At 49.6% G+C, this 21883-nt stretch overlaps 1 protein-coding gene across 2 annotated transcripts in view; it reads left to right on the plus strand.

Annotated features, from left to right (window-relative positions):
- The window catches only part of GALNT14 (polypeptide N-acetylgalactosaminyltransferase 14), a 224818-nt gene that overhangs the window by 186270 nt on the left and 16665 nt on the right, over positions 1-21883 (plus strand). For both annotated transcript variants that reach the window (XM_001105195.4, XM_028831803.2), the window contains exons 7-11: positions 4344-4431; positions 5268-5352; positions 7945-8048; positions 18052-18178; positions 20766-20858. In XM_001105195.4, coding sequence (XP_001105195.1) covers positions 4344-4431; positions 5268-5352; positions 7945-8048; positions 18052-18178; positions 20766-20858 — 497 coding nt within the window. The remainder of the gene's footprint in view (positions 1-4343; positions 4432-5267; positions 5353-7944; positions 8049-18051; positions 18179-20765; positions 20859-21883) is intronic.

Here is a 21883-nt window from a genome sequence, read left to right on the forward strand (position 1 = left end):
AGAAACTCCAATCTCTGCAAAGCATTTGGTAAATTTATATAAATCATAGCTTACATATTCTTCAAAGCCTTCTCACATGCCTTTCTCTCTCGTTTCCTCACAAAAGCTCAGTTAGAGAGGCAGGATGGTTTTGCAAATAATAGTTTGTCTTTCTTTTATAGATGAAGAAAAAGAATCCCCAGAACTGGCTGATTTACTTAAGGTCACACATATTCTAGATGGCAGAATCAGAATGGGAACCCAGGTGTCCTGTCAACCCAGGTGTCCTTGTCTTTGCCCCACAATGTCACCTCCTTGAGGACTCCTCCCTGTGTTTCCCGCCTCTCCCTTCAGGTCAGGTTAGAGGCCCCCAGGCTGTGTGTCTATACCCACATCAGAACCATCTACTCACCTGTCCTCACCTTCCCTAGACTGTGAGGTCTTACTCATCCTTGTACCTGCCACGATTTCTAAACCACAGTAGGTGCTCAGGAGTGCTGGTTGATCACAAGAGTGGACGTCTCTAGGAGCTTTTTGATTGCCCATTCACAATAGGGTTTTAATTACATGACTCAGTGGAGAAATGAGAGGCCTGATGGCAGGGGTGATAGATGGCCAGGGGCTGATGCATTCAGCCTCTTGTAGCTCCTGGTGAGGGTTGGATAGGAGTCGGGTGGAGAGTAGGGGCTTGAATTTGCTTGGAATAGGGGGGAGGAGGGAGTGTGGTCCAGGATCTGCGAGGGTTCCACCAGCTGCCTGCTTGAGCCTAAGCATGGACCTTGCTTTAAAGATACATCCTGCTGGGGCATGCACACAGAGAGCTCAGTGTGCCTTGGTGCTTTAATTGAGAGTCCCTCCATCACCCAGCCTACAGGAGGAGAAGCCATCTTGTTCAGCTGTAATTGACCCACCTGCTTGCTGGCAGCACTGACACAGTGTCCTTAGAGGGAGCTAAGAGATGCCCTCTTTTAGCCAGCACAGATTGAACACCTGCTGCCCGCCAGGCTTTGGGCCGGGGCTGAGGGATACAAAAGCGGAGCAGGTACTGACCTCCCAGGGCACTCAGAGAGGTCGTGTCCTGGCTTTGGTGACTCATTTAAAAAGGCTCTTGCAGGCCTATTCAAGGTCATAGCTTTATGTGTACTTAGCCCCAAATATCCCTCAGTACCTATCTGGCCTCCAAGACTCTCAGCCAAGCAGATGCCACAACTGAGCTATGACAAGAATAATAGAAGGACAGAAACCCTCAGAGCTTATAGGAGGAGTGTACCAGAGCCTGTTGCAGCCCTGGAGGCAGAGCCCATGCATGGCTTCTGGGGAAGTCTGTGACCAAAGTAAGCAACCAGCATTTTATTTTCCATTGCAGTTTTTAAATACTGGGGAAAGATTTTTTTTTAAGTCAAAGCAAAACAGGATTGCAATCTGGGGGTCCCCAAGACTACCCTCAGGTTTAATAATTTGCTACAAGGACTGAGGACTCAGAAAAACTGTTAGAATCATGGTTATGGCTTAACTATAGTGAAAGGATACAGATTAAAACCAGCAATGGGTAAAGGTGCACAGGAAGAGTCCAGGCACAAGCTTCCAGTTGTCCTTTCCCAGTAGGTTGTACAGATACCACTTACTTCTCCTAGCAAGGTTGTGAGGCAACATCACAGAGTATTGCCAAAGGGGAAAGCTCCCCCAAGCCTCGATATCCAGGGTTTTTATTGGGGGTCAGTAAATAGACATGGCTGACTACCTCATGGTCTCCATGCCTTTCCAGAGGTCAAGTTGACTTGGTACCAGATGGCCCAAGGTCTTCACTATAAACCACATTGTTAGCATAGATTATCTGGTGTAACCCACAGCCCCAAGTAAACAAAGACACTCTTCTAGGCAGGACATTCCAAGGGGTTAGAGGTTACCTCCCAGGAGCTGGGTAAGGGCCAAACGTATCTTTGGGCATGATTAATTCTTTATTGCATAAGAGTCACAGAAGGACCTAGTACAGCTGCAGAGGCCCCAAAGCTCAAAGCAAAGGCAAAATCAAGACTTTGGCAGACATACAGAAGATATCTCTGAACTTCTGAGGTCATTTCAGAATTCAAGGAACAATTGTGTGTGTATTTGTGTGTGCATGTACAGGTATTTGTGTGGATGGTGGTGTGTGTGCCTGCAATGTGTATCCATATGGATCCTGTGGACATATCCACAGACACACAATGACAGTGGCCCAAGAGCCCCAGAGGAACTGTGGCAGCTGGGCAGGTGCAGTGCTGACTGTGAATGAACCATCTGTGACATCCCAGAGGTAGAAGTAATGCATTGAAAATGAGCATTTCTTTCCATGTGGGCCAATTGGTTTTCAGAGGCACCTTGTTACTGTCAGAATGAGTCACATGTGGGAGGCTGAGGGCCAGATTAAGTCTGTGAACTTAAAATCAGGCACTCAGTGAATCTAGAGTTTAAAATAAGAAGACAACCTCATTTGGGGGAAAAATTGAACCAGGAAATTAAATGGCTTCAAGGAGAAACAGAGGTTCCTACCTGTGCTGGCCAAAGGGTTGTTGGTGCAGAGGATTGGAAAAGCAGTCCTGCCTGGTTCCCGGGGACCTGCTGGTTTTGATGGGCTGTCTGATTCCCATTTAGCTGTCCAAAAGTTTCGGTGTTCACAGCTCGTTGACACCTCTCTGAGCAATGTGGGGAGTTTTCCTCACTGCACATCAGGTACAGGGCTACTCACCCAGAAATGAGAATTTTGAAAAATACATATACAGTGGCTTGATGGCTCCAAGAAGCTGGTGACTTAGGCTTGCATATTTTGACAATGTTTCCCACTATATGATTTTGATGCTATAGATGGGGTGGCCTGAGGGACGTAGCAAGTAATGAGGCTGGAAACCTAGAGACGGGCCTGTTCTTGATGGTCTGGGATGCTATGCTAAGGAGTTTGTACTTATCTTAGAGGCAGTTAAAGTTTTTAGCAGCTGAGTGGCAGAGTCAGATTTGCAAATCAGAAAGACAACTTTGGCAGCCATATGTGGAATAAAAGGGGAAGAGCAGGAGATAGAATGGGGTTGGGTTTAGGAGTCCACTGTAGTACTCCAGGCTTGAGCGGATGGAGGAGAAGCAGGCTGAACTCAAAGAGCACTTTTGGAGTTAGAACCAGCAGGATTTGGTCTGGTTGATGGGCTGGGTGAAGCTTCATTTAGTGCTGCGGGGAGGGGAGACAGGTGATGATTCTGTTAACAGAAATAGGGGAACTTAAGGAAGGGAGCATGTTTGGGGAGAAGACAATGAAGCCAACCTTTGAAGGGTGAGTGAAATTCACATGGAGGTGGCCCATGGCATATTGTATCTGAGTCTGGAAGCTAAGAGGAAAGTTGGGGCCTGGTACAAATTTGTGACTATTCGTCTGCAGGGGACAATTAAAGTTAGGACTCTGGGAGATGCTGTTCATCAACTTATCCATGAACCACAGGCCTAGAATGAAGCACCATGGGTGTACGGTTTTGCTTCTTGGGGCTGCAGTCTTGGGGTCACCTTCCCAGCTGTATTAGTCTATTCTCACATTGCTATAAAGAAATACCAGAGACTGGGTAATTTATAAAAGAAATGAGGTTTAATTGGCTCATGGTTCCATAAGCTGTACAGGAAGCATGATGCTGGCATCTGTTCAGCTTTGGGGGAGACCTCAGGAAACTTACCATCATGGCAGAAGGTGAAGGGGGAGCAGGCTGGTCACATGGCCAGAGCAGGAGCAACAGAGCAAATGAGTGGGGAGGTGCTACACACTTCTAAACAACCAGATCTCACAAGAAGAACACACTCTCTATCACCAGAACAGCACCAAGAGGATGGTGCTAAACCATTGATGAGAAATCCACCGCCATGATCCAGTCACCTCCCACTAGGCCCCACGTCCAACACTGGGGACTGCAGTTTAACATGAGATTTGACTGGGGACGCAGATCCAAACCGTATCACCACCTGACTATGTCCTCTGCTTTCTAGAGCCCCAATCATGGTGAAGGCCTTCTGGAGCCCCTTCTTCTCGATTTCCCCTTTCTGGGTGTGCAATACTCCCTGGCCAGCCTCCATCATGTCCACCTTTCTTAGGTGGCCACTGTGGCAGGAAGGTCCCAGCAGTCAAGGAAAACCTCTTAGCATTTTAGGCATCAGAACTGCAGAGGTCCCAGTGCCCAGTGCCCAGTGCTCAGTGCCCCCTTTTATAGATGGAAAAATTAAGATCCAGAGATGAAAGGACTCTATGAAGGCCACAAAACTCATCTCTGGCACTACCCTCCCAAGGCCATCCCAAACTCTGTGACTCCCAGCTGGGCTCCTCTCCATAAGCTGAGTGCGGGTCTGTTGTCTTACAGGACTACACGCGGGTGGTGTGCCCTGTGATCGATATCATTAACCTGGACACCTTCACCTACATCGAGTCTGCCTCGGAGCTCAGAGGGGGTGAGTCGGGCTGACACCTCCTCCCCAGTAAGGATTTTCTTTTCCTCCCAGTCACTGCTTTTAAGTGGGGAGAATGAAGGAAAAGCTCTTAGTGGCTTGTCGAGAAAGCTCAGCCTGCAACCTGTACTGTAATTACCTTACCTTGGCCCTTACCACCAGGACTGTGGATGGAAGGGCTAGGGAGTGGGCAGGATGCTCCCAGCACCCCGAGCTCCAGCTCTAAGACTGGGCTCACCTCAGGGCCCAAGAACGTGATGGGAGCAAGGATTTCCCAGCTACATGCGGCCTGCATTGTCCTGATGCCAGCAGCGAGTACCACCCTCTCCTAGAGACATGTGATTATTCTGTTAACAGGAGTAGGGACCTTAGGGAGGGGAGCATGTTTGGGGAGACCCACCCCAGCTCTCCACACAGGGCCCACTGTTGCCCCCACTGCAAGAATGACTTTTAGGTGGCTCAGGTAGTCTAGGAGCCTCTCGCCAACCTCCTGCTCACACCTTCCTGAGACTCAGTGCCAAGGCCCACATTCCATGACTATCCATCCTGTCATCCTCGGGCCCCACCCCTAGCTCTTTGTCCTCTGCCCTTTATTTCTAACCCTACACAGCAGGGAAGGCTCAGAGAGGCAGTAGTGGGTAAAGGAAGAGCAGGAAGCTGTGAACGGAGCTTTGACAGCCATGCTGCTGACCAGCCTAAGGAAACCTGTAATCCAGGGACCGGCCTCTTTGAGACCTGCCTCTCCAGGACCTGGGTGCATTCATGACCTTCTGGAGAAGGTACAGAATGAGCAAGTGCTTTTGAGAGACCAAAACAAGTGGGTTGGTGCTATGTTGTAGGGTTTGACTGGAGCCTCCACTTCCAGTGGGAGCAGCTGTCCCCAGAGCAGAAGGCTCGGCGCCTGGACCCCACAGAGCCCATCAGGTAAGTGGGAAGGGTCTGTGCGGGGGTGGGTGGACCATCGCCACTGAATCCTGTCGAGTGTAGGGAGGTGCTCAATATCAGATGTCAAAGCATCAAGCAGACAAACGGAGCCCTTTGCCAGGCCATCTCCACTTTTGCCTTTATTTTAGGAGGTTTCTATCCTCTTGGGGACTTCTCGTTAAGGGGATGGGGGCTGCCAGAGGCCAGTGCTGAGGTGTGCTGCCCACTTTCACACATGCCGTGATGTCCTTGTGCCTCCTGCTAATGTCGGAGCCCAACATTGGTTGAATGGTCCCATTGGGCCTCTAATGAGGGGAAAGATGGTCCTTTAGGGTCAGGAGCAAAGTCCCAGGGTCTTGGATGTCAGGATTCAGCCTAGGAAGATTGAGTCAGCCGCTGCTATAAGTGGAGGGCAATATGAAGGCCACTGTGACGTGTTCATAAGCACAGCTGCCCTGTTCTCTGCAGGAACATGACAGTGGCTTGAACTCTGGAAGCTTTGCTGGGCTGTGGATGGCTTTGTCCTGACCCACATTCTCTTTTCCAGGCCCCACTGTGACCCACAGCATAGGGTGGCTAGGGCTTTGCGTGGGGCCCGGGGGCCAGCTGAGGGCTTGAGGTAGAACAGAGCAATTGGCCACTACACAGGGGAGCCTGTGGTCTCAGCAAGTGGCCACCACACAGGGGAGCCTGTGGTCTCAGCATCAAGAGTGATGGTCTTGGTGTCCTACCTACTGGACAGTAAACCCGTCCCAGGCCTCTTGGGAATACTTAAGCTAAAACAAACCTGCCTCAGGCAGAGCAGCAGGAGAATAAGAAGTGCAGGGATAGAAACAGAGGCCACTGGATTTCTCAGTCCAGATTAGGGATGCCCAGGACTAACCAAAGGCATCTCTGTGTCTCTGGTGTTGGCACATAGTAAATATTTAATCAGTTTTGGTGCATTGGCTTAAGTCAAATTGAGGACAAAGGGACTAGCAAGAGCCAAAAGTGGGAATATGAATGGTGACCTTCCAGATGGGGGTGGGGACTCTGAGAATTCTACTGTGGGGCAGGACCTTGGTCTCATCTACCTGACGGCCCCTCCTTGCTCCTCCAGGCTTCTCTATTTGGACAGATACCAAGAGGGAGATTGGAGCCAGATGGCACCCGGGACAAAGTCCTTCATTTCTAAAGGGAGAGGGATGAGGAGCTTCTTCTTATGCTGAGCATCACACAGCTCATATCAGCTCCTCACCAGGGGCAGTGCATAGTGTGGGCGTGGGAAGAGCAAAGGGTCAAGGTGATGCTGTGCAACTCCCATGGGGTTTTCCTGCCTCTATCCCAGGGGTGTCGTTCTCAGGACAGGTTCTCTTCTTGTGGGACAGCTCTGCTCATCAGAGGGCACTTGTTTCCCAGGATGAAGCCAGTTCTCAAGGAACAGCAGGATGTGGCAGCATCAGGAGACCTGGGCTTCTGACCAGCTGTCCATCAATTCCTTGTTTGATATGGAAGAAAACTCCCTTCACCCTCTGGATCCACTGAACGGGGGCCAGGTCTTTGAGGGCTTGCCCACCTACCCAGCCACTGATTATTAGCTTGGAATCTGTTCCCCTCCTGCCTTCCTTGGTAGCCCCTTTTCAGGCATTTCTCTGGCATCTCTCCAGGGAAGGTTGGGAACTGGGGCCAAGAAAAGGAAAAAAAAATATGAGGGTGTGTGAGTTTGCTAGGGCTGCTGTAACACCATACCACACACGGGGCTCCTTAAACACCTGAAATGTATAGTCCCACAGTTCTGGAGGAGAGCTCTGAGATCAGGTGTCCACAGGGTTGCTTCCTTCTGAGGGCTGTTCTAAGCCTCTCTCCTTGGCCAATAGATGGCCGTGTCTTCCCTGTATCTCTTCACATCCTCTTCCTTCTGTGTGTCTGTCTCTGAGTCCAAATTTCCCCTTTATATAAGGACACCAGTCCTATTGGGCTCATCGCCTCATTTTAACTTGATTACCTCTGTAAAGACCTTGTCTCCAATTACAGTCACATTCTAAGATACTGAGAGTTAGGACTCCAGCATATCTTTTTAAGAAGGAATTCAACCCATAACAGAGGCATAAAGAGGAAAGAAAAGGAGAGAGAGCCCAGTTTCAGGAAGCAGATGTGCTGCTACCAAGTGCTGCCTCAGCCCTTCTCCTCTGCATGGTCACTAGCCCACTGTCCCTTCTCCCAGTAACAGAGCTCCCAAGAGAGCCCTGCTGTGCAGATCCTGTGGAAGAGGCTGGGGGAAGCTCCTCGGGTCATCGGAATAGCTGGGGTCCGGAGTGAGCCCTGTGTCCCCATGGGAGGTATGCTAATGAGTGAATTTGCCGGTCTGCAAGGTCAGGAGATTGATAATCACAGGGAAAAACCCTGGAGCTTGTTCTCATTTTAGGTAACTGGAAAATGTACTGGCCCTTCTCGAGAAGAACAGAAATGGGAAGGAAATGAGAGTTTTCTTCCCCCAGTGGGGTTTTCTTTCCCCAAATGGGAAATGGGTATTTCAGACTCAAGGGGCCGAAGAGTTTGAGAGTGATCCCCCCACTAGAACTGATCCCCTCTCTTTTTCTCCCAAATGCACAGGACTCCTATCATAGCTGGAGGGCTCTTCGTGATCGACAAAGCTTGGTTTGATTACCTGGGGAAATATGATATGGACATGGACATCTGGGGTGGGGAGAACTTTGGTGAGTCCCTGCCTCTGCATCCTGACCTATGCTGTTCTATACACCCTGGGGGCTGGGGCGGGGACCTCTGTGGTTTTGGATCCAGCACCAAACTCTCAGAGAGTCACACGTGCTTGGGATGAGGTCTTGGGAGATGGTGAGTTACTCTTTTGGGGTAAAGCCAGTAGGGTGCCAAAGGAATAGTTGTTGGAGGGCATTGATAACAAGGGAATCTCTCCATGGGACTGCATGGATGTTGAGGACCGGGAAACACGCTCTGACAGACTGTTAGGGGAAAGCTGAGATGCAACAGCCAGGAAGACCAAGGAAGAACACCATGTGTGAGGGGTCAAGTACCGGCTTGAGCTAGGAGTGATACACTTGAAAATTTGGAGTTGGAAGGAGCTTGAGGAGAAAGAATGAGGAACAGGAACAACAGTGACATTCATTAACATCCATTGAAGTCTGTTGGCTTCTTTGATTGCAGCACTCAGTTTTGGATAATAAGGAGGGTCTGGGGATATTTCGCCCTTATCTTATAGTGGGAGAGGAAGGGGGCTGGGTTACAGGAGCCAAAACTGTACAAACAGATGGTTGAGTCCGGTCATGGTAGTATAGAGCTGAGGCTTGCAGCCACAGGAGAAACAGCACAGTCAGAAAGACCCATTCCATCTAGCTAGTGATACTTAATACCTCATTTCCCTTGGTATTAAAGGTGTGACTTCAGGATACTACCTCTACTTCTTGGGGTTGTTAAAAGCCATTGAAGTAAGTGTGTAAAATCTTGACACCATGCGGGCATAATACATGTCAGTTCCCTCCAGCAGGTGAGACCTAGGAGATCACTAGGATAGAAGCTGCATATCACTAGGATAGAAGGGCAGGGGTTGGGGTCCATTTTGTTCCTGGCTGTCTCCAGTGTTTAGCATAGTGGCTGCCAGGTAGGAGGCCCTCTGTAATTATTTGTTGAATGAACACGTCATGGTAGAGTAAAAGGAAGCATCCCAAAGTGTCAGGACTGTCCCCTGTCTGGGCACTGCGGCACATGTCTGGCACGGGCTCTCTAAGCAGGGGTGCAGGCCAAGAGAATGATCCATGGGGCACATCCCAACATTTAGCAGTAATCCATGCATTGTCCGCTGCCATTGTTTTCTCCTGTTTCTGCCTCCAGGGTGTTTTATGGCTTTCTCCCTCAGTCACTGAGAGTTATTTCCTGGAAATTTATGGCTTCTGGCCTGACCCACAGCATCTGTTCTCCCAAACTGGGCAGTGTAGTGAAATGCATCAGAAAAGTCAGTCTCCTGCCATACAGGGTCCAGACTGGATGCCCAGCAAACAAAACAGAAAAACTCCCCAACACCCGCACAAAATCGAATCCCTTCCCTGGGACCCAGCCCACGAAGGCCTTCTGGAGTGTGATAGGGTGCTGTCGGTGTGGGGTTCGAGGCTGGGTCTGCCTGCACCAGCCCAGGAGAACTTGGAGCAGGTGGACCTTTGGTGTTCTCAGTGGGGCAGGGATTTCTCTCTTATGGGGCGGAGCCCATTTTTATGTCTTGACGACCTCAGTATTTCTTATAGTTAGTGATTTGTTCCAGCCTTTCTCTCAGCCATCAGATGAATCTTCTCTACAGCATTTCTTATAGACCGCAGCCATCCAATCTCTGCTGAAATGCTTCTTATAGTGATGCGTTCACTACTTCACAGTTTGGCATATTCTGTTGTAGATAAATTTTTTGTTGAACTATTAGAGAATTCTTCTAAGTCAAAGCCCAGCTGCCCCATCTTCTGTCTGTCGGGGCTTGTTCTGCCCTCTTGAACTGCACAAAGTGAGTATGATTCTTCTTCCACATGGAAGTTCTGTTTGGATTCAGGCAGCATGAATTTCAAGGATGGCACAGTGTGGTCCATTTTGGTATCGGTAGCAATACCTTTCCTTATAGCAATGTTAACACACATCTGCTCAAATCAAGTAGCAATCTCATCTAGCTGGCTTCCGACTCTTTTGGCATCAACAAGGGCTGATTGGAATAGAGAAGCTGGAAAGGGTGCAGGGAGGTGTGGGAGAGACATTTACAATCCATCACAAAATTTTTAAACCACAAAAAAAGCACTGCCAACAGCTATCACAGGAAACACTTCGTTTTTCCCCGCCCCAACATTCCATTATGTTATAGCCAGCTAACAGCACTTTGAAAGCCATTTCTGGATTTTGTTTTTGGCATTTTATATGCCAGAAAATGCAGTGCTTTTCCAGTGGTGGCTGTATCACGTGGACAGTGTTACACCTGCAGGTGGGGTTAACAAGGCACCTGAGTACGTGAAGGGGGAATTCGAAAGAGGGTCTCCGTGAAGATCAGGGATTTGGATGGGGTGTGCGAGTGATGCTCCAGCTGCGAAGGGGAGATGGCACTAAGGGGTGAAGAAAGGAGTCCCGGCTCCAGAGTGTGGCAGGAGGGGCCTCCTACCCACCAAGTCACCAAGTCCTGCAGATCAACTGACATCAGCATCACTCACATCCATCGCTTTCTCTCCATCTGCCCCAATACTCTCCCCAGTGGTCCTCCATCTCTATTGCACTATGGAATCTGAGCTCTCACACTCCGGCCAAAGTGCTTGTTTTGAAATGTAAACCTCCCTGCCCCTTCCTGCCTGGCATTCTCAGTGGCTCCCTCTTGTGCTAAGGGGACACCCACACTCCTCAGCTGGATCCCTCCCTCCCATGACCTCACCTGCCTCTCCAGCCTCATCAGCCTGCTCCTGCCTCAGCCTTAGGTCCAGAGGTACCAACAGAACCTCCCACCCTTCCCAGAGTGAGCCCAACCCGCTATTAGGACCTAGCTTCCCTTTTCTACCGAACTCACTCTGCTGCAGAAGCTGACCTTCTGCAGGACTCAGCCCTGGGGCCACCTCCTCTAGAACCAGGAAGCTTTCCCTGCCCTACCTCTGGCCCACCCTCCCTCACTGTGCACCCTTCAGCACCAGGTTCTCTTCTCCGTCACTGCACAGAGCCCTTGTATGTGTTTGTCTCTTTCTTCGTCTGTGCCTGCCGCCCAGCCTTCTACCAAACCTGGGGCTCCTTACAGGCAAGATCATCCACCTAACTTCTCATTCTTGAGCCAGCAATGGTAGAAACTGCTCACTAAATGTGGGTTCAAAAAGCCAGAGACTGAATGGGAAGGAGCTTCAAGATGGGAAGGGTAATATATATGAGGCTCCATTTAAAATAAGTTTCACTGCATTAAATGGAACCCTACAGAGACATGTTTAAGGATTCCCTTTAAACACAATAGCAGTTGGTAGAGACCTCTTTCCTTTCTAAGTAATAGAATTTCTGTGTGTTCCAGACATGTTTGCGTATGTCGTGTTGTCTTTATTTCACAGCACAAAGATGCATGAGATGATTGGGACAGGCCCTGGCCAGAGTGACTGTGACCTACTCAATAGCATGTTGCACCCGCCCTACCCCATCTTGTTTTTCATGAGTTAGAAGCAGCCACTGATGGATTGGCTGCCGTGGCCATGTGAAAGCCGTGTGTCTCACACACTCACATGCCCTGACCTCAGTGCCACCATTTCCAAAGTATTTCTAAGGTGAGCTGAATAGTTTTGATCATTACATGTGCATTTCAGCCTATGAGCAGATGTTAGGGAAATGTGGCTTTTAGATTTTTTTTTTTCAGAAGTTGATTTGCATTAAAATTGGATGCTTAAACTGCAATTTACATAACACAGTGTACATGTAATGTATCTACTTTGAGCTGCATCCTACTTTTAGCTTTTGGTCTTTAGAGATAAAAGGAATCTGTTAGAGAGTACGTGTGTGCGTGTGTGTGTGTGTGTGTGTGTGTGTATGTGTACAAGGAATCTGTTGCCCTAGTGTAAAGTCTGTGTGTGTGTGTGTGTGTGTGTAGGGGTGTGTGTATGTGTGTGTAGGGGTGTGTGTGTGTAGGTATGTAAGTGGTACATATTTCCAAAAAGGAGCCCTTGGCACATATATGAAGGGCAAATATGGGATTCCTGAATTTAGAATGGGGGATTTCCAAAGCACAGCAGGCACAAAAGACTGCTGAGAAGAGAGGGTGAGTTGGGGCCCAGAGAGGAACTACCACCACCTGCTGTCCCAAAATGTAGTCAGGGACACCAGGCTATGTCAGGCTCAGCTCTCCTGAGTGTGTGAGTATGTGTGTGGTGGGGAGTGGGTGGGTGGGTGAGTGTTATGGGAAGAATGTGGGCTGTGGAACCAGGTAGGCCTCAGTTTAAATCCTATAAACATCATTAAGCATTCGTAGGCCTGAGTTTAAATCCTGTAACCATTGCTAGGCATCCTTGGGAAAGTTACTTCACCTCACTGAGCCTGTTTTTAAGTCTTTAAAGTGGAGATTGATCCCTATAATGGGGACAACAGCCGCCTCCAAAGATATCCACACCCTAATCCCTGGAACCTGTCAGGATATTACCTTACATAGCAAAGGGATTTCCCAGATGTGTTTGGGGTCATTAATCAGTGACCTGAAGGTAGGAGATTATCCTGGCGTTTCTGAGTGGACCCAATTAAACACTTGAGCCCTTCAAAGCAGAGAACTTTCTCAGGCTGGAGGCAGAGGAGAAGTAGCAAATGAAACTAGAGAGATGTGATGCCCAAGAGGGACCAACCAAGCTGCTGGAGGGGGCAACATGGAAGTAGCTGAGAGAGACCCCAAAGGTGACAGCCACGTGGAAAAGGGAACCTCAGTCCTGCAACCCCAAGGAAAACTGAGTTCTGCAAACAACCTGAATGAGCTTGAAAGTGGATTCGCCTTCAGAGCCTTCAGAAAGAAGCCATCCTGTTGACACCTTGATCTCAGCCTGAGACCCTAAGCAGAGGGCTCTGCCAAACCCACCCACTAAGTCTGTGGGGATTTGTTATTGCAGCAGTGGAAAATGGTAGTAGGCCCCACGTCACAGGGCTGTTGCGAAGATTAACTAGTTAATGAAAGTGCCTGTGCTCCACCAGGGTGAGCTGCCTTCTCTTTCAGAGAGCAAGGTTTGTTAAACGAGGATTATGTGTGACCTGCTGGAGTAGTTTATTCCTTGACTTTCAGCCGCACCCTTTCCATGATTGGTGGCTCAAGATTAGGGGCATGGTCTCATTTGAGAAGAGCACCCAAGTGTGATAGAAAGTCAGCTTTTCCCCCAGATGGAGAGTAAAGCTAATGCAGCCAGCACTCTGTTCCTTGTCTGGGCTACTTGCTAAAGCCCCATGCCCAAGGGAGACCCCTTGAAGCTGTCCTTTCCTGCTGCTTCTCAACTTCCCTGAGTGTAATTGAGTCCCATCAGACACTGGTTGCTCTGTTTGAATAGAGAATATGGAAAGGTAAAGGTGTCACCTGGCATTTGCAATCGTATGGCCATTGCAGATCGTGGCATGCCTGTGGTCAATATTTGTCTAGAGTAAGAGGTGTGGTGGAGGCTTGATTGTCCCAGTCATGGATGAAATGCAATTTTGCTCAAAGATTCAAGGCGATGTTTTGTGGGCCAATAAGATTATCTCTACTCAAGTCCATTCGTTCATTAAAGAGTAATAACAGAGCTTGCTTTCTAGCCCAGCAGAAGCTGGGAACTTAAAAATTACTGAAAGGTAAGGTTCCCCATTGTACATAAATATGTGTGGACTTATGAATGACAATAGCCAGGTGAGTGTCTCTTTCTCAGACAGAAGTTTAAACTTGGCCAAAAGTAGAATGGACAATGCTATTGTATATACAATACACACACATATGCATTATATGAGGCTCCATTTAAAATGTGGTACCCACGTGTAATAATTCTCTTTGCCTTTGTTTAGAAACCAGGCTATAAAACAAAATTAGAACCTTGACCAGTATGGCCAAGCAGTGGCATGTGAATAGTCGTGGTTTGCTTCCTGGAGAGAAAGCTGCCCCTTCTCCCCTGAATTCCTGTCTATCATTCATGGGCTTGCCAGGTAGAAGTTGGTTCTGGTGAAGGGCTAGGACCCTGGGAGGAGTGGTAAGAACTGCCGATCAGCTGATGGAGAGACAGAAGGAAAGAGGGGGGAATGAAGGGCAGGAGGGCAATTTGCTCTCGAATATTTACCTGACGCTTAAAGAAAGTAAGATTATAACAGTGCCCCCGATGAGGATGGAATAATTACACATCTCCATGCCTGGAATTCAAAGTGGATTTGGGTCTCCGTGAGGCGGCATTCATCACCAGGGAGATTATGTGGGCGCTGACTCAGCAAGAACCCCCTGCAAACTCCCTACACAAATTTTTTTTTGTTCCCTTCTCCCTCACTTCAGAAATGATGACTCTGCAGGTGCTGCAGCCTCGAAGATCAGAGGCCCTAAGCTGTACCAGGAAGGTCCGCCGCCTCACACATGAATCTACAGCATTTCCGATAGCACTTGTGCAAGCCCCTTCACAAGACCTCAGGACTGCAAGACTGTCCCAAAGGTCTCAGCAGATATCTGTGAACCACCAGGCCTGGCCTGGCCTGCAGTCCTGAGAGGATACACATCATTTCCTTGAAGTCAGTGATGTAGATAAGGGTAGAGCACCTGTATAGCCTAGGTTTTAAATATCCCGCATTGTCATCCCTATAAATCATCACACTAATCTGAAAACTCCAAGCCGCATCCCTCAGACTGCCTCTTGACTCTGGCAGCAGCACAGCGATCCATGTCAAGACACGTGCCTCCAATAATTCCAGGCATAACAATCTGAACTCCAGAGTAGAGACACTCTTAACTCATCTCGGCTGCAAGTTCCTCTGGGCGGCAGCAGCTGGCCCGAAGGAGACCTGAGACGGACATCCTTCAGGACTGGATGAATGAGTTGACAGGGTAGGCATGTGACAGCTAACTATATATTTGTCACTCTTGTTAATTTGTGAGTGCCTTGAAGTCGGTATCTTTGCATCCACAGCTGTACTGGCTGGTGGAAGATGTTCAGTATGGAGGCAGGGTGGTGTTGGGGGAAGAGCATGGATTTTGGAGTTGGGGAGATGTGCTTCCGTGCTTTTGAATGTCACCAGCTCCTCGCTCTCAGTTGTCCTATCAGAGCTGCTTCTGCATCGCAAAATAGGAACATTAATAACAATGGAGCAGGGTTGTTAGGACTAATCAGCTACTGCCTGCCTGGCCCAGAAGTAAATGAAGGGGTCATTTTCCTCCCATGGCTAATGCTTGCAGAATTGCAATACTCAATTTTTGTACTAAGGCAACAGACATAAGAAAATTAGAAGGAGGAGGAATGTCTTTAGAGGAGGCAGGGCTGCAGCGGGCTGTGGGAAGATGCCGAGGGCATAGGAGATGTCTTGGGTGTGATAATGTCCCGTGACCTCAATAGATGCCTCAGCCAATCGTGGGAAGTTAGTGCCAGAGCCTGGGCAGAGTTGGGGCTGATAGGATGGAGGTGAGTCCTCAGCATAGGGCGAACTCTGGGAGCAGAGGCAACAGCAGTGTCAGGAAAATGCTCGGAGGCAGAGCGTTGAGGGGATGTAGGAGAAGAACATAGGGAGACCAGAAGGAAGGTAGAGAAGGATCAGGGCCAGGTGCTGGCCTAGCTGGGGACCTGTGCATGCCTGTGGCAGAAGGGAGGGGTCAGTAAATTCAGAGAGAAATAAAGAGCTGGGACGAGGGATCATAGGAAAAGAAACAGCTAGTGGGGAATGGGGGTGGGGCATGGGGTGGAGGCACAGGTTGGAGGGATTCACTTTGCAAAGGCAAAGGGACATATGTCTCATTTGAATACAAGGAAAGGAAGAGACTGTAGATGAAACCCATACATATCTTTAGAAGAAAGCTGGCACAAGATGTGTAAGTTAAATCTAGCGAGCAAGGACTCCATCTCTAGTGTTGAGGAACTGGAGGGTTTTCCATTTTGGGAACTGGAGCAGGCCCTGTTCTGAGTCTCTGGAGAGGAGTTGATTGGAGCACAGACATGAGACTGAAATTCACACGTGCTGACACAACTCCACGCACCGACCTCCAGTTTCCTCTATGTGCTACTGCAAGATGGGGATGTGGGTGCCAGGCAGTTGGCTGAGCTCACTCTTTGCTCAATGACTCATGTGAAAAACGATTCAAATAGTGCCCCAGCCAAATGTCAACTCCCGCTATACCATGGGACTTTATGGAGAGTCGAAATCTCAAATGTGAAGTGCAGACATTTCAGGTATCTCGTGCAGTGTGGCAGAAGATGGGAAGAAGCATCTGTAAGTCGTCTAAGAAATTAAAAGGGGGCACAGGTGGGTGATGTCTATGTTTTAACGAGATTGGCTTCAGAGGGATGTCTCATAATAACTGCTGCTGATCTTTCAATCACACTTAGTGTTTACACAGTTGTTCTCAAAATTCTGTTTCATTTGATGCTGATGGCAGTCCAGTGGAGTGTTTTTATGATATTTGTTTGATATAAGAGTAAATCAGGCCTCCGCAACCCAAGGTTGCAGCTAGCCGGTTACCGCAGACTTGGGCCTGCTGACTGTGAAGCTAAGTTCTTCCTGTTCCTTTCCCCCATGTTATTGCCATGATTCAGTAGCAGTCACAAGAAGTCCTGTCTTCCTCCTTGAGTCTACATGGTCCCTACCCTTAGGGGAATCCAGGCTTCCCGGGAGTGAACAGCAGTAGGCAGAGGGGCAGGTGCAGAGAAGGTGATGGAGTAGGGCTAGTGAAGGAAGTCTTACCTCAGTCCAGGGGCCTTTCCAAGGAAACGTGGGAGGAGACAGGTAGATGACAGGTAAGAGTGGCTGGGGACAGGTGAATGAGAGCAGGGTGCAGGACACGCATGTGATATGAAGGCCCCAGAATACCTGCCTTCTTGTTCCTGCCCCTAAACACCCAGCCTGCTTCCCCATGGCCCCTCACATGGGCAGCCACACACCTGGGCTTGACTTCAGAAGCATTGGCCAGACCAGAATACCTACAGATGAGGAGCTGCCTTTTCTACCAGCGACAGGCCCAGTGGGATGCAGGAAGCAGGCTGCCCTCGCCGCGGTCAGTTAGGGGGTACATTATCTGTAGAAAATTTAAGAGCAATGTTAACACTAACAGTCATTCTGCTTTTGAATGTCACCATGCACTGGCAATTTTAACCAATGGCAGTGATAAAATCCCCTCCCTCCCTCCTTGGTGTGCCACTGCTTCCTTCTCAGGGCAGAAGCACTACTTCAAGCCAGCTCGGGTATAGTCCCAGGGAGAAATACACTCATCACAACTGCCTCTGCTAACTCCATCCCACCCACCTCCCTGAGGGCCCATAGCAGCAGCCAACCAGGAAGAAACTGGTGTGTGTACAAACCTAGGGGACACCAGCAACAACAGCTTTGAGGCTTCCAGCATTTTCTAGAGCTGCTTTCAGCTCTAATTAACTGCACAGACTTTCTCCTCCTGGGTTATGATTCAGGTGGCTCTTCCCCAGTGGTAGAATTGCATTCACTGTGGAAGGAACTTTTGTGGACACCTTGCCCTGAGGCCTTCTGGGGACTCAGTCCCCTCTGTTGCATCCTTGCCATGGTTTTCTAGCCTGTCCCGAGTCTTCTCACAATGGTCACCTGGTCCTTGATTGTTAGAAAATTCTCCTGTATTCTCGACTGAAATTTCTTTCTCTTTGGTCCTGACTCTAACCCTCTGGGATCACAGGGAGTGCATCTAACCAGACTTCCACAGTGAATTCTTTTGCAAGTTAGAAGGCAATTCTCTTGGTGCCCCAAGGCTCCTCCTTTCCAGGCTAAGACATTGCAGCAGAGCCCCTGCCCCGCCATGCTGGCCCCTGAATATGCTCCAGAGGCCAGCGTGCTGGTTGGTACTGTTTCCCTGCTCACTTATACCACCCTCCGAAGTGGTAGGACTATTCCCATTTATGGATGGAGAAACTGAGGTCTCTCAGCCAGTGGAGCCTACAGACTGGCTGCAGAGTCTGTTCTTTGGCCTCTGTGGGGCCCTCACCGTTTCATTAGACCTGGGGCCTCAAAGCTGGAGCAGCAGTAATAAGAGGTCATAGGAGGGGCGTGACTGTCTTGCAGAAATCTCCTTCCGAGTGTGGATGTGCGGGGGCAGCCTAGAGATCGTCCCCTGCAGCCGAGTGGGGCACGTCTTCCGGAAGAAGCACCCGTACGTTTTCCCTGATGGAAATGCCAACACGTATATAAAGTAAGTGCCCAGGGGCTCAGTGCGGGTGGGCAGCAGCACAGGCAGCCATGGCTGGGCGGCTGCTGGTAAGGGTTGCAGCCGTCCCTGGTGCTCTGTTAGGCTGCCTGTGTGATTTGGACTGGCCGGGGCTGCACCTCGTACTACCCAGACTCTGCTTGGGTAGGGAGGGCAGGCCTGTCATATCCAGCATTAGGGCCGGAGACTTCCCTAATACTTCTGAGGCTTTGGAAGGCCCCACATGAGGCCTCGTGGGCTTCAAGTCACCCATCAGTGCCCTTCTACAGGGCATGGGCTCCAGATATTTGGGGTTTTGTGGGATGGAAGAAGGAAGCCCTTTTTACCTTGGAGTTCTAGAAGAGCCGCTGCCCCACCTTCAGGCTGGGTCACTAGGGGAGAGGTCTTTGGGCAGATGCAGGGGAATGGGAAGGCCCAAGGGATGTAGCTTAAGTGCCTGCTCCAGGGCCTGGCCAGCACAGTCAAAGGGTCCAGGCTGGGGCAGGGCCTGAGACCCTGGGCTCCTGTCTGCTGTTGCGCTCTCTTCTCCTGTCTGGGGGGTGGTTCTTACCGGGACTCAGAGACCCAAGGGTGCCCACTTGGCTGTTCCCTGCTTCCTCCCTTCATCCACTCTTTTTTCCTCGATTTCTCCTCTTTCGATCTTTCTCTTCTCCTTTCAGAATAATTTGTTCCATCTTTGCCTCTTTTCCTCTTGATTCTCTCTCTTTTCCCCACCCTCTGTCTCTTGTCATCTGATAGCTTCACTCCTCCACTTGGTCCCCTCTTCCTTTTTTTCTGTCATTTGATCCATTGGGGTAGGGGGAGCTGTGTCATCACGTCCTGACACAGCCACCCCAACACAGCTGTCCTGGAGGAGACATGGGTTTGAGCAATGGGAAAATTGGCCACACCTTTTGCAAAAACGTGAAGGGCAAGGGTAGGGCAATGAGAAAATCAGCAGGCCAGGAAGCAGTGGGGAACAAAGGCAGGGTTGCCTCAGCTCTCAGGTTTTAAAAAGGAAAGGTGAGCTGGGGACGTCTGGCACAGGGAGGTGGTGGCTGTGCAGGAGCCATGTGGCCGCCTGGAGGGGGGCCGGCCTGGGAATGAGGGGCAGAGCCTGGGGCTCCAGACAGTCATTGTCTTTGAGACTGGGTCCTGGCCAATGGACATCCTGCATGCCACTGGTAGGTCATTCAGTTTCTACAGGATTGTGGCACGGATGTCTGAAAAGCAGCTTCCAATGTGCTGATGGCTCGGCAGTGGAAGGGGCCAGGGAGGTGCTGTTAACTGCCTCTGGTGCCCCATGGACAAGGCTGTGTGTGCATAAACTGTCATTGCAGGTCCCAGCTTAGAAGGGCTTGCCACCCTCTTCTTTTGAATGCTTGTGTGCTAGAGTTAGCATCTGAAAGAGCACCCCTTTTTCAGTTAGGCCCCAAGTTCCCTTACTTGACCTCAGCAGATACCACTGCTGCCCAGGCCACCAGCCACCTGACTGTTTTCTGACATCTTTTCTCTCTTTTCTGGGGCTCTTTCTAGTGCCCCTGATGGCTGAGGGATGTCATCCTTAGTGTCTGTCTCTCCGTCTGTCTCCTTTTCTGTGATTTGTGGGGTCAGAGTCAGGGCAGATAACCTGATTTTAAAAACTAGAGTGCTAGCAAAAAGTCTGGAAAGAGAAGCCTGATTACTTAGTTATTTACACCTGCAGCAGGCTAACTGCACGGCCTGCAGGAAGACCTGTATGTGCCGACTTTCCCCTTGGAGAGCTGGGACCTGAGCACTTCCACTATGGTAAAGGACAGAATCCAGGACAAGAACCCGAGGACAGCCAGAGGCTAGATGCCCACGCAGGCCTTGCCTTTGTACTCTTGGTTACTGGCAGTGAAGGGATGTGTCGGGTTCCTGAGCCTTTTCTCCCTATTTCTTTGAGAGCCACAGAAGTTCAGTTTCTGGCATGATTTCCCTGGTCTGTATCTTTTGGGGGAAAGGTTTGTTGTTATTAAAGGTGGGCATCCCTAATCCAAAAATCTAAAATCCAAAATGCTCAAAGATCTGAAACTTTCTGAGCACCCACATGATGCGGCAGGTGGAAAATTCCACACCTGACCTCATGTGAGGGGTGGCAGTCAAAATGCAGACAGACAACCCACAGTTTATTCAGCATCCCCAAGGGAAAAATATAATTACCTTCAGGCTATGTGTATAAGGTGTATGTGAAACATGAATTAATTTCATGTTTAGATTAGATGTGAATCCCGTCCCCAAGATATCTCATTATGTGTATGCAAATATTCCAAAAGCAAAACAAAACAAAACAAAAACACCCGAATCCAAAACACTTCTGGTTCCAAGCATTTCTTGTAAAGGATACTCAACCTGTACTAAAATCTTGTGTCTTGGGGTAAAGACCCCTTTGGAGATTGGGTGGGGCTTGGCTAGGCTCAGTGCCCTGGGAACAGGAATGATAGTGGGTTGACCATGGTGGAACCTAGGTGGTGCTGCCACCTCAGCCCACACATGTGTATTTTAACTGACACTCACAGGGCCTCTCGGACAGCCCCTTACTGACACTCCTTGTCACTCCTTGTCTTCCCAGGAACACCAAGCGGACAGCTGAAGTGTGGATGGATGAATACAAGCAATACTATTACGCTGCCCGGCCATTCGCCCTGGAGAGGCCCTTCGGGAAGTAAGTGTTCCTTAAGGTTGAGGAGGGCAGAGAGTGCAAAAGAGCCCAGCTCATAGGACTGATGTAAATGGGTGCTGATAGGCCAGTCAGCTTAGCTGCCCTGTGCTCCCGCAGGGCCCAAGGCTGTGGCTTCGTTCCTGTTCCTCAGAGCTTCTGCCCAGCTCTGGATGTGCAGGGCTTTAGGCAGCTCTTGTGGAATGACTCCTGGCAACCTGGACTGCCAGCTCTAGGGGAGCTGAGCTGTGCCTTGTGCAATGGACCAATATTTCCTGCTTTTTGCAGAGAGGAAGGAGGCAGGACTAGACAGCCTTAGTCCCTCTAGGTGGGACTTCCTCCCTCCAAGTTCTACATCATCCAAGCCTAAGTTCTCTCCTTCTTTGGAGGAACAGCGTGTGTACAGATGTCCTCTACAGCAGTGCTCAAGTTTCACGGGAGGAGAGGACAGAGAAAGGAATGTTTATTAAAAGCTAGATACCAGGCTGGGTGCGATGGCTCACGCCTGTAATCCCAGCACTTTGGGAGGCTGAGGTGGGTGAACCACAAGGTCAGGAGTTCGAGACGAGCCTGGCCAATATGGTGAAACCCCATCTCTACTAAAAATACAAAAATTAGCCAGACGTGGTGGTGGGTATTTGTAGTCCCAACTATTTGGGAGGCTGAGGCAGGAGAATCGCTTGAACCTGGGAGACGGAGGTTGCGGTGAGCTGAGATCATGCCACTGCACCCCAGCCTGGGCGACAAAGTGAGACCCCATCTCAAAAAAATAAATTAATTAATTAAAAATAAATAAAAGCTAGATACCATTACATAAGGCATCTCATTAATCCTCCCAACTCTGAGGAATGGGCATAATGACTTCTGGTTTACAGATGAGGAGACTGAGGCTTCTACAGGTTAAGCTTCTTGCCCCAGATGACACCATGGCAGAGGGGGATGGTGGCTCTAAGCACACCTGTCTGATTTCAAAACTTGGAATGACCTTGCATTCCCCAGCCCGGGGCTGATTAGAGTAGAGAAAAATAGCA

This window comes from Macaca mulatta, chromosome 13 (genome assembly GCF_049350105.2).
Source record: "Macaca mulatta isolate MMU2019108-1 chromosome 13, T2T-MMU8v2.0, whole genome shotgun sequence".
Classification (NCBI taxonomy): domain Eukaryota; kingdom Metazoa; phylum Chordata; class Mammalia; order Primates; family Cercopithecidae; genus Macaca; species Macaca mulatta.